The sequence below is a fragment of the Chaetodon trifascialis genome, chromosome 24 (genome assembly GCF_039877785.1).
Source record: "Chaetodon trifascialis isolate fChaTrf1 chromosome 24, fChaTrf1.hap1, whole genome shotgun sequence".
Classification (NCBI taxonomy): Eukaryota; Metazoa; Chordata; class Actinopteri; order Chaetodontiformes; family Chaetodontidae; genus Chaetodon; species Chaetodon trifascialis.
Genome location: NC_092079.1, coordinates 12,865,288 through 12,876,398, shown reverse-complemented (window position 1 = coordinate 12,876,398; position 11,111 = coordinate 12,865,288). Strand labels below are relative to the sequence as shown.

At 48.0% G+C, this 11,111-nt stretch overlaps 1 protein-coding gene across 2 annotated transcripts; it reads left to right on the top strand.

Annotated features, from left to right (window-relative positions):
• The first annotated feature begins 3,734 nt into the window (after window positions 1–3,734).
• On the top strand, window positions 3,735–10,451 carry LOC139327762 (cysteine/serine-rich nuclear protein 3-like). Of its 2 annotated transcripts, none has more exons than XM_070957711.1 (5): window positions 3,735–4,104; window positions 5,882–6,055; window positions 6,506–6,762; window positions 6,900–7,211; window positions 7,823–10,451. In XM_070957711.1, the coding sequence occupies exons 2-5, from the start codon at window positions 5,908–5,910 to the stop codon at window positions 8,936–8,938; spliced, it is 1,833 nt and encodes a 610-aa protein (XP_070813812.1). In that variant the 5' UTR covers window positions 3,735–4,104; window positions 5,882–5,907; the 3' UTR covers window positions 8,939–10,451. The 2 variants fall into 2 exon arrangements, with proteins under 2 accessions (XP_070813812.1, XP_070813813.1); XM_070957712.1 differs by having other exon boundaries at window positions 6,900–7,196; window positions 7,823–10,444.
• The last annotated feature ends 660 nt before the right edge of the window (window positions 10,452–11,111 follow it).

The following is an 11,111-nucleotide window of genomic DNA, read 5'->3' as shown; positions in this document are numbered from 1 at the left end:
AAATGCATCAATTCAGCATTTTTTAATCATCAGTCAATGAGATGCTCCTCGTGACTCCACTTCCTCTGAGCTGCACTGGAGAAAGAAAATGTCAAACTGACAGATGAAGCCGAGTCACTGTGTGTGTGTGTGTGTGTGTGTGTGTGTGTGTGTGTGTGTGTGTGTGTGTGTGTGCGCGCGCGTGTACAGTACATACAAACTCAAGGCTAAGGCTCTTGGTGGCTTTATCACTGATATTTTTTTATAATGGGAACATCGAACATTCAGGGTCTAGCATTGCTATAGCAACAATATTTAGGGGCTTGTGAGTGGGGGGCTGGGTGGTTAATCACATATTTTTGAAAGAAATGTCATCCAAAATCTTCCAAAGCGCTCTAAATAATGTGGTATATAACTGATCTTTATATAATGTGGTTAGATGTGACAGCACAGGTGTAAACAGTGAAATGAATACTGGCTGAATTCAGCTCAGCTGCTTTACTTTTACATTTCCACCTCAGTCAAAATGTGTGAAAGAGGCCAAATGATGATTTTTTTAATCATGAATCTGCTCACTGAGGTCATGTATCTGTAAACGAACATTTACATAAATATTCCTGTAATTACATCCTGAGTTACTAATGCAGCCATGCTAGCAGCCATGCTAGCATGCTAGCATTTGTGCTAACATGCTGATGCTTAGCAGACATAATGTTTATTTTGTTAGCTTAGCGTGTTAGCTAACATTAATGAATTTAGTATTCAGAATATAAAATACAGAGGCAAAAATACAGAAAATATAATGAATGAATTTGTAAATAAACAGTGAAATTCAAGGATTCATTTTTAAATACTCAGAAAATTGTGCAGAGTTTGATTGGTGGGTGCTAGAGTCACGACATGAGTATCATCTCCCACACAGCAGTCTGAAAATCAGTGTGAGTTAATGACTTTTCACGTCTTGCAGCTATCGTTAAAGGACACACATGTGACACATGTTAATTAAATTTCTGTTGGACACACAGTGCGCACAGACATGACAAAACACCTGGAAACGGCATGTGTGCAGCTTCACGGAGGCTTGAGTCATCAGCCCTGGGCAACTAAAGCAGCTTTTTCTAATTTTGCAAGTCTCATGCTGCATTAAAAGAGAATTTTATGGTGAAAATAAAGTAAAATTTCATCACCCACTGCGATACACGTGCATGGACAGGCTGAAGTGTCTGTTATAATGGTGACTGTGACTGTGACACAGCTGGTCCACTCCTGTTGTGCATGTCGTACTTCCTATTGCATTTTTTATTTTACGTCCGTCTGCATGTCAGCCAGCCTGGTTCAGCCCTACATATGCTGCTTCAAGTCCCTTTTAATAACCTTAAAATCCTTGTATGAAGCAGCAGAGATGCAGACCAAATCAGAGCAAACCAGGAATAAATTTAACTTAAACCCAGTATAAACATACAGCGTAGCCTCATTAGAGTTAACTGTACAGTGCCTGCAGACACACACAAAGAGCTGCACAGTTGTTGCGCAATGTGTAGTGCGCACACACGCATGCACACAACACTATGTTGCCTGGCAACGATGACTCTGTAGAGCGAATTTCAATTATCAGTGAGTGTGTTATACTCACCTGTCTGAATGACTTCCTGTGAGCTCTGTGCACCTTCACTGTCCTTCACTGTCTGCTGACAACTACCAGTCCACCCAGCTGCTTTGCCCCAGTATAACCAGTCCACTCAGCCTCTCTGTCCCAGTACAACCACTCCACTCAGCCTCTCTGTCCCAGTATAACCAGTCTACTCAGCCTCTCTGTCCCAGTACAACCACTCCACTCAGCCTCACTGTCCCAGTACAACCACTCCACTCAGCCTCTCTGTCCCAGTATAACCAGTCTACTCAGCCTCACTGTCCCAGTATAACCACTCCACTCAGCCTTTCTGTCCCAGTAAAACCAGTCCACTGAGCTGCGTATTGCTCTGCTGTCGCTGGCTGAGCATAGCAACAGTCAGTCTTAATCCACCATGAGGACTTTAGCATGAGCATTTAGCTTGTTAGCCACACCTAGCATGCAGCTGTGTGTCCGGCAACACGGTGGCTGTGCTTAAGTTGGGTCACTCAGTGTCCCTGCTGGGTGGTTTATGAAGTCAGTGACTAATTAAGCTGAAATACAAGCTTTTTTGTTGTTGCTGTTGTTGTTGTTTTTTACTTTTGCCACAGTGCTGAAGCACATTGTGCTGCAGCTTTCACCCATAACGATGCTAACCCATCTCCTGCTAACCAAAGCGACCAGCTTTTAAATCCATTCTCTGTGAGTTGAGCTGGTGTAGCTGTCAGTCTTTATGAAATATTCACAAAAACATGAAAGACAGTCAAAGTTTAGTTTACTCACCAAGAAGCACCTTGGAACATCTTATATTAGTTGATTAGCAGAGCTTTTGAATTAGCATCGAGCGAGCCGCCATCTTGACCTCTCCGGGAGCCGCCATTGTTGTTTTCAAATGAGCAGTCACATCCATCTGAACCTGTAGCTGCCAGAAGATCCTCATATGGATTCTTGTGTCAATCCAGCTGCCTCACAAGGTAATTATACTGCCCAAGAAAGGCAAAACACAGATTTAGTTTAGACCAGAATATGAATTTTGGATATCTACAAAGCTAACACGAGAGAGCTATATCAAATGAAAGCTAGCTGGCTAGCTCACCTTAGTGAAATCCAGCTAAATCCAGCTAAACTCCTGCTAAAGCTAACCGGCATCTCAGCTTGTGACTCTTGTGGAATTTATGGAATTTAGTGCAGTTAAGTGACTTTTAAAAACATATATTTAATGTGTATTAAAGTTACATTATATATCATAGACATACAAAGAATTAAACTAGCTAGTAAGCTAGCTAGCAAACGATCTTGTATGGCAATGACTTTTTTAAATACAATTTTCCTAAAAAGCTAAAAGCTACTTTTAAAACATATGTTTACTATGTGTTAAAGTGTTAATTAATCAATTATGTTGACTTCAAAGTAAATTATTTTATATACTATCTACATTCTACATTATATATCACAGACATACAGTATTTAACTAACTAACTAGCTAGCTAGCTAACTAGCTCCTATGGTAATGATTTTTTTTTCTTTTTTTTTTTTTTTAAATGCAATTAGCCTAAAAAAAAGCATAAAATGAAGGCATTCAAACCTTTCTATCTATTTTCTCCACTGGTCCTGTCATCACAGCGGTCAACAACAGCTGTCCGTTTCTGTTCTTGTGTGTTTTAGCCTCATAAAGACGTTTCTGCTCCCTACATGAATGTCAGCGACCCCACTGCGTTCAGAGTATTTATCAGCATGAAAGAACAGTGAAAATGATTGATTTCCCAGTCATTGTCTCTGTTTCCTCTCATCTGTTTGTCTCCGCTATCAATTTACATTTCAAATTAGCTTTACGGAAACAAAAAGGAGGAACGTCACGTGTTAGATTTGCATTATAAATGCCCTGCAAAGTAATCAATGTGAGAAATAAAAGATTGAGAACTGAGAGTGAAAAGGTGCAAACACTGTTTCTACTGATTTGTCTTTACTGAATTGCAGGAAAATTGGAGGAAATGCTGCCTATATATTTCATAATTATCCTGACCACTGTGGAAAAGCTGTATTTCACATAGCAGCATCTACTCTTTCCACCCCCACCCCATCACATCTACCACCACATCTACCACCCCCCCCTTTCTCTGTGATCTCGAAGGGCTTGCTTCACCTCAGTCAAGCTCCAGCGCTCCAGCCGGCAGCAGCATCGAGCTAACAAGTCTTTGTGAGGAGAGAGAGAGGGAGGGAGAAAGGAAGGGGGTGCCGAGCTGAGAGGATCAGGCAGTGAGAGAGTTGACAGTATGAGCATAGGATGAGGATGCAGCGGGAGAACGCATAAGATAGTGACAGAGGCTGAGGTGTTCAGTGCCGCACAACAGTGCCAGAGGCTGCTGGGAAGAGACCGAGAGAAAGCGGGCATCATGGCAGCTCTCACTGCATCATCACGACACATGGGGATGTTTGGCCGCTGCTGGTGAGCACTGTGTGATGCAGAGGAGAGAGTCGAGGACTTCCTGGAAACCAAAGGCGAGCCAAGGAAACAGGTCAGTGACGGTCAAACAGGCTCACAGGAAGCCTTTGTGCATGCAGCAACGCCGGCGCGGCGAGATTTAATCACGTCACAGGATGATGCTGATTTGTCAATAAGAATTCCCCTGTTAGTGCTGGGATGTGGACATGCAAGGGGAGTGGGAGGTTGCGCATGCATGCAGACACGTGAGCGTGATTGTGTGTGTGTGTGTGTGTGTGTGTGTGTGTGTGTGTGTGTGTGTGTGTGTGTGTGTGTGTGTGTGTGTGTGTGCGCGTGTGTGTGTGCGTGTGTGTGTGTGTGTGTGTGCAGGTTTGATGCTCTAAATGGCACCACTTAAGAGAGCTCGACCAGGGACGTTTAGGTTAAAGAGGCACGGGCAGGCAGCACAGGAAACCCTCCTGGATCCAGGAAAAACTGCAACACCTGTGACATCACATACATAGAGAGATGCTACATAGTATGATGTGTTCAGTGTCTCTTCTACTCCAGATCGCTCTGCTTTTTACAGTTTTTATCCCGAAAAAGCAGTGAGCTGGAGTACTGAATAACATGGAGGCTGGAGAGTGGAGAAAGGGAAATAATAGGAAGAAATAATACATGAGGAGGGCGAGAAATAAAAATAAAGAATGGAAATGAAGAGGCAGGAAAGGACATGGCACAGAGGAGTAACTGTGTTGCAGTAGGTAGTAAGAGAAAGGAGACAAAGCCTGTGAGAGGAAAAGCCTGGGCCAGCATTCAGCTCTGCTGCATATGATGTAATCCTCCACCAGTCCAAGCAGTCAGCTCAACTGTGTTTACAAATTAGAAATTTAAGTGTGGACCAAGTGCACGAGGGCCTGCTGAAGACGACTTCTCATCATCTGCTTTAGGACTGCAGTGAGTGCAGGTCGTCTCTCATCAGAAGTGTTGCTGTGCCTTCAGATTGGTTTCACAAAAGCAGCCACGAAATATCAGAAAATCTGAATCTTAATAAGCACGACAGTTTGTTTGACACGGGTCACAAAGTTTGGCAAGGTCGCCCGTCAACCTGTGATGGTGCGGTGCCAAGTTTTCAGCCGCTTGCTTTGTCTAAGCGGTCAGTTCAAGACAAGTAGTTGAGTTCATGGAGCTGGTCAACAAAAAATCCATTAGAAATAAACAACAGCAGCACTTTGACTGTAGAAAGCAGCCACTGCGCTGCTCCTCTTCGTTTTATGAACAAGCTGAAATCATGAGGTGACCTTGGTCATTGAACGTGGCGCTTTAAGATCCGAAACTGCAGACTGGAGATAGACGTTGTCTGGAGGTTCATCCACACACGTACACAGTGGGTTTGCTCTTCTACTGGAGGACACGCGGTGCATCAAAGCTAAACTAAGCCTGCACAACAATAATAATAATAATAACTCTAGTGGAAAATATTTGGAAGTGCCAAACTGTAGTTCCTCGAATGGCCACTTGAGCCCGGTTCCAAAAGCAGGTCAATCCCCAAAGACCCCCACACTGAACTGTCCAACATCACAGCAGTCAAAGGTCTTCAGCTGCGTAGCTGAGAGCTGCTGTTCTTCCTCTGGCCGCTGATGTTGGCAGATTAAAGAATATTCGGGACTGAAGCAGAATGAATCAGCTGTGTGATCTGGGAAAAGTGGAAGTGAGTCAGGTTTTCTTTTGAACCGTCCATACTACGATGATGCAGGAGTCCTAATTTATTCATGAGCGTCTCAACAAAACCCTGAAATGTTCTCTCACAGATGATCTCGTCTTCGTTGTTTTTGTTGTTATTGGGACTTTTCCCCTTGTCCTTCACGCAGGTGCGACCAGTGGGAGGAGCCACACGATGAGCGGGATCCTGAAGAGGAAGCTGGAGGAGGGCCCGGCCCCTTACCTGTCCCTGCAGGGCTCCGATGACGACGAGGTCTCCTGCAGCGACAGCGGCAACAGCAGTGACAGCCTGAACCATCCCGTCCCCTCTGGACTGCTGGACTGTAAGCTCACCTGATCTCGCTTCACTTAAACTCTCACATTTAATGAGATGCAGGACAGGAAGACCGGGACCTGGCTCTAAGCTGATCCCGTCCCCCAAGGACCTGCTTTGGGACCACTGTAGTTGTTGATGGTCATGACACACAGCTGTCTCACACCCAGAGACCCAGCAGCACCTCTAATGAGACCACTAACCAATACTTAGCATGTGTGTGGAGCGGGTGGGGGTCTCCCGGCTGCTCCCAGTGAGCGTCATTAGCAGCATCTTAAAACTCACTTTGTCCTTTGTCTGATTTCTTGCTACGTCCACTTGAACTTCAATACTGTTATGACGCTTTGATCGTTACCTCCTCCCTCGTTAACCCACTGCTTCAGAGAATTTTAGCACTCTCGTGGCTAACGTTAGCTTTGTTGATGATGCTGTCACTCAGTCATTTTCCCGCCTCTCTCAGCCACTCTCCAGCAGCAGTCGAAGCGCCTGCGAGGCCGCACCGTGCACTTCGAGAGCGTGACCGTCTACTACTTCAACCGGCGGCAGGGCTTCACCAGCGTGCCCACGCAGGGCGGCAGCACCCTGGGGATGTCGCCGCGGCACAGCGGGGTGAAGCGCTTCACCCTCAGGGAGTTTGCCATGGAGCAGAAACAGAGCCACTGGAACATGCTGAGGGACCATCTGAAGGAGGAGAAGCTCAACGCCATCAAGCTCAAAGTCAGTGGGAGCGCTCAAAATGAGCATCATGAGAAAAACAGTCATTGCTCACATGTTTTAAATGAGTCTTCAGAGCCTCTCAGGGTCTAAATGTTCGTGTAGGTGTGTAACTTTAACTCGCTGCGTCTGTCCTCCAGCTGACTAAGAACGGCACCGTGTCATCCACGGAGGCGGACACCCTGACGCTTGACGACATCTCCGAAGACGACCTGGATGTGGACAACACGGAGGTGGACGATTACTTCTTCCTGCAGCCTCTGACGACCAGGCGGCGCCGCGCCCTCCTCCGCTCCTCGGGGGTCCGACGCATCGACGTGGAGGAGAAGCACGAGCTGCGCGCCCTCCGCATGTCCAGAGAGGAGTGTGGGTGTCGCTGCCGGGGGATCTGCGACCCGGAGACCTGTGCCTGCAGCCTGGCCGGCATTAAGTGCCAGGTAAATGGAACTGTGGTGAGGCCCATCTATAATACTCAGAGCCTTTCATGTCTGTCTGTGCAGTAGAACTTCTCATAATGACTCCTCCTCCTCAGAGGGTCTCCGTCTCCTTCGGGAGCGTTCATTTAATTGCTGGCGAACGACAGCGTCCTTGCGTTATCTGCGTGTGCGAACGCTTCCAGCAGTCTGTCGCTGTTGTTGCATCGTCCCGTCTGTGATTCGAGCGTTTACTTGTTTGGAATCACAGAGTAACGTGGACAGCGACTGCATGCTGGGAGTTCAGTCTGCTTCACTCTGAAGCTTTTAAGAATACAGCGAGCAGTTCCCGCTGACGTCTCCCAGGGGGGCCTGGCGCCTGCGGTGCCCTCCCTCTCAAACCGCCGCTTCTCATCTTTGCAACATTTGTCGGGTGAACAGCTGATGTTTGAAAATGTTTTCATGCGTCATTCATTCCTCCTTGAGGTTCGGGAGGAGCTTTAAACCCGGACGATGAGATTTTCAGTGCGCGAGGTTCTACTGCATGAAGGCGTTTAATTATACAACAGCCACGGTGGACTGCTGCTGTGATTGGCGGCAGAGTTTACCTTTTCTGTTACTACTGTTTTGTTTTTTGTTTTTGTCCTCAGGTGGACCGTATGTCCTTCCCCTGCGGCTGCACCAAAGAAGGCTGCAGCAACACCACCGGACGCCTGGAGTTCAACCCGGTCCGCGTGCGCACCCACTTCCTGCACACCATCATGAAGCTGGAGCTGGAGAGGAGCCGCGAGGAGCAGCATCATCATCCTCCTCATCATCGTCAGCAACAGCAGCAGCAGCCGGAGCAGCAGCTTGTAACCAACGGCAACGGTTACCATGGCGACTCCTCCTTGGTCCAGCCGCAGCAGCAGCAGCCGAACCTGCAGTTTCCACTGATGAGCGCCGCGCCGCACGTTCCCATCATGCACCTCCAGAGCACAGGCGACACGGATCCGCGTCTAGATGAAGAGGAAGAAGAAGAGGAGGAAGAAGAAGAGGAGGAGGAGGAGGAAGAGGAGGAGGAAGATGAAGAGGATGAGGATGATGAGGCGTATGAAGAGGACGAGGACGGCAGCAGCGTCTGCAGCGGGCTGTCGGACTGCAGCACGCACAGCTTAGAAACAATCGACCCCGAGGACGGAGAGGAGGACGAGGAGGACGAGGAAGATGACGATGATGATGACGAAGAGGAAGAGGAGGAAGACTGGGATTGCTCGTTGCACGGAGCGGGGCCTCCGCCCTACTCGGTCCCGCTCCCCTCAGTGCTGAGTTACTCTAACAGCGCCCTCATGAGCCTCAGTAACCCGTTCCACGGCGCCGCGTCCATGCAGCACTATCAGAGAGACGGCCCCGTGAGCGCCGCCGCCGCTTTTCTGGGCGAAAACACCGCCGTCACCCCCACACTCCCCACGGTAGAGACGGCCTTAGAGTCCGAAATAAACACAGAGCCCCGCTGCCAAACAGAGCAGCAGAGCGACCCCTGCCACTTCCCTGACCCCAACGAGCCCCCGCCTCCCCAAACCTGCTCACATGCAGACACCCGTGAGAGCTGCGCTGCCCCTGCTGGTGCAGCCGGCGAACAGCAGCTCCGCACAGACCTCCAGAACAATCCAGACCATCATGACTCACAGACTGAGGCTCCGGCGGGGTCTGCGGAGCAGGCAGAGGAGGGAACGAGGCAGGGAGACGCCGATCAAACGAACGCGTCACGCTCAGACAGCACCTGATGATTCAAACGCGGACGCCTGGAAATCTTTCTTCAAGAATCGTGACCTTTAACGACCAGAGTTTGATTTATTCTTGATAAGTGCACTTCCAAAGAGAGAATGAGTCACACAGATTTTAACCCAGAAGGCTCACAGAGGTGGTCTAATTTTAGCTGCATTTGTCTCTAAACCTTTCTCAGATTGTCGTTTAGGTAACAAGACTTTAACGCTGCAGAGACGAGGCTCAATAAAACAGTGTTTCTCTGTGTTACTTGTATAATTTATGCCCTGTTATGAAGTCTTCAGTCATCACAGCATGTTTCGTGGTTGTGACTGGCATCTATGACGAATCCAGGTTTCGAGGTGCTCGTATCGTTTCCCTCTTTTCCGCCGTGCTGGTGTCCCATCGTTGCCGCTGATCGTTCTTAAATGCCTGTCTGTGGAGCATGTGTTCACTTTCGATGTTTCAAGGCTCAACACGAACTGTAAAACGACGAAAACACAGAAATCGGTCAAATTCATTTCATTCATTTTTCCCTTTTTGTGCTCTTTGTTCTCGAATTCTATTGGATGATTTGGCATGAGATTTTGTACAGATGTTCATGTTCCACACAGGATGAGTTTAAAGACTTTAACATCTGTTAAAGCAGCTGGAATGACAGCAATGACCCCATACACAATGATCAGTTTAGCTTTAGCATTTAGCAACTTTGCCTCACTCTCAGCTGCCCCGGCTAACCCCTCTGTACGCTACCCGTCCTTTACCCAATGGCAGACAAAGCTAGCAGCTAGCCAGTGCACATAAAGCAGCGTTTAGCCGCTGAAAGGACTTAAATTCATCAGGTGGACACAAAAACGCCTCCTAATGCTGCTCTCTGTCTGCTGGATGTGTAGATAGGCGCCTGTTTGCTAATGTTCAGCCATATCAGCTTAAAATGTGATCTGTCCGATGCCTCCAAGTAGCCGAAAAGTCAGCAAGTTGAACTTTCCTTGCAGCAGCATCCTAAGGTTAGAGTTTGTTCAGGACCAAAAACCTCCAAACAGTTAGCATCGGCTTGTCACTGTTAGCATTAGCCGGCATGTGTGACCTCAGAGCTGCTAGCATGGCCGCAGGCCTTCAGCCCGCGTTTTGACCTTCTCATCATGAGCATAAAACACAAAGTCTCCGACCACAGGATGAAGGAAAACCAGAAAACCTGCTGATATTTCCCCCAATTTACTGATTTAAATTCTGTCAGTCGTCATTCAAACACGCCTCTCCGGTCTTTCTGTCGCCGTCTCTTTGGTGTGAATCCACCTTAAACACACACATGTGCCAAAGCATTTCTGTGCATGTTCCTTCTCATTTTACCGTCACGTGAACAGTGTGATAAACTGCTCTTCCTCTTTCAGTTTCAAGGTCGGGCTGATTCACTTCATCTCTCAAAACTGCCAAAACGGGGGGCCAAATATATTTAATGTTCTTTTTCAGACGATTGTACATTTCTGTGAGTGTGTGAATAAAAACCTTTTTGACATCCGTCCACTCATCGTGCTGGTGGTCCCATGTCTTTCTTTTGACTCCCCAGAAACTGTCCCACATGATGGATAAAGTCATTTCTCACTGCTGTGACGCTCAGGCGTATTCTACGTTTCTACCAGCAGATGGCGCCCGCTGCTTAACAATCAGCTGCTCGTTTCCTCCCTCTGACATCCTCCAGCCTGAAGGGGTTAATCATTTCTTTCTGACGTCAGTAAATTTGTTGATTCCACGTCTTCTGCCTCGGGACAGTCTGTCCTCTGTCTCTGTTGTCCTCACTGAAAGCTGGCACTGATGCTCACAGTATCTCGGGCTTCGGGGACATGTTGACATCAGCTCCATTCTTTCCAGCTGCTGTCCCGTCTTCATTCATAACCACTAGTGCTTCCAGTTTGGATGCGCTGCGCCTCGTGGCCTCTGGAGGGCGCTGCGGAGTTAACGCTGTGTTTGGGTGAGGCAGAGGGAGGCTGGTCCCCCCCCCCCCCACCACCGGCCAGCAGCCTGTTCATGTATAGCTGCATAAGCACACAGCAGCAGGTGATGCTTTATGGTCCTCGGACAGCATCAGCAGGTTTCATCAGGACCACAAGGTCATCACCTGACCCCCCCCCCCCCCCCCCAGAGCAGAGCTGATCAATCACAGGCAGGGGAGCTGTAACGTTAGGTTGCCAGGCA

What these genes read in the sequence shown, in the direction of transcription:
- LOC139327762 (XM_070957711.1), top strand. Translation starts at nt 5,908, where the DNA reads ATGAGCGGGATCCTGAAGAGGAAGCTGGAGGAGGGCCCGGCCCCTTAC. An exon ending in CCCCTCTGGACTGCTGGACT is followed by an intron (nt 6,056 to 6,505) that starts GTAAGCTCACCT and finishes CGCCTCTCTCAG; the next exon opens with CCACTCTCCAGCAGCAGTCG. An exon ending in GCCAGGTAAATGGAACTGTG is followed by an intron (nt 7,212 to 7,822) that starts GTGAGGCCCATC and finishes TTTTGTCCTCAG; the next exon opens with GTGGACCGTATGTCCTTCCC.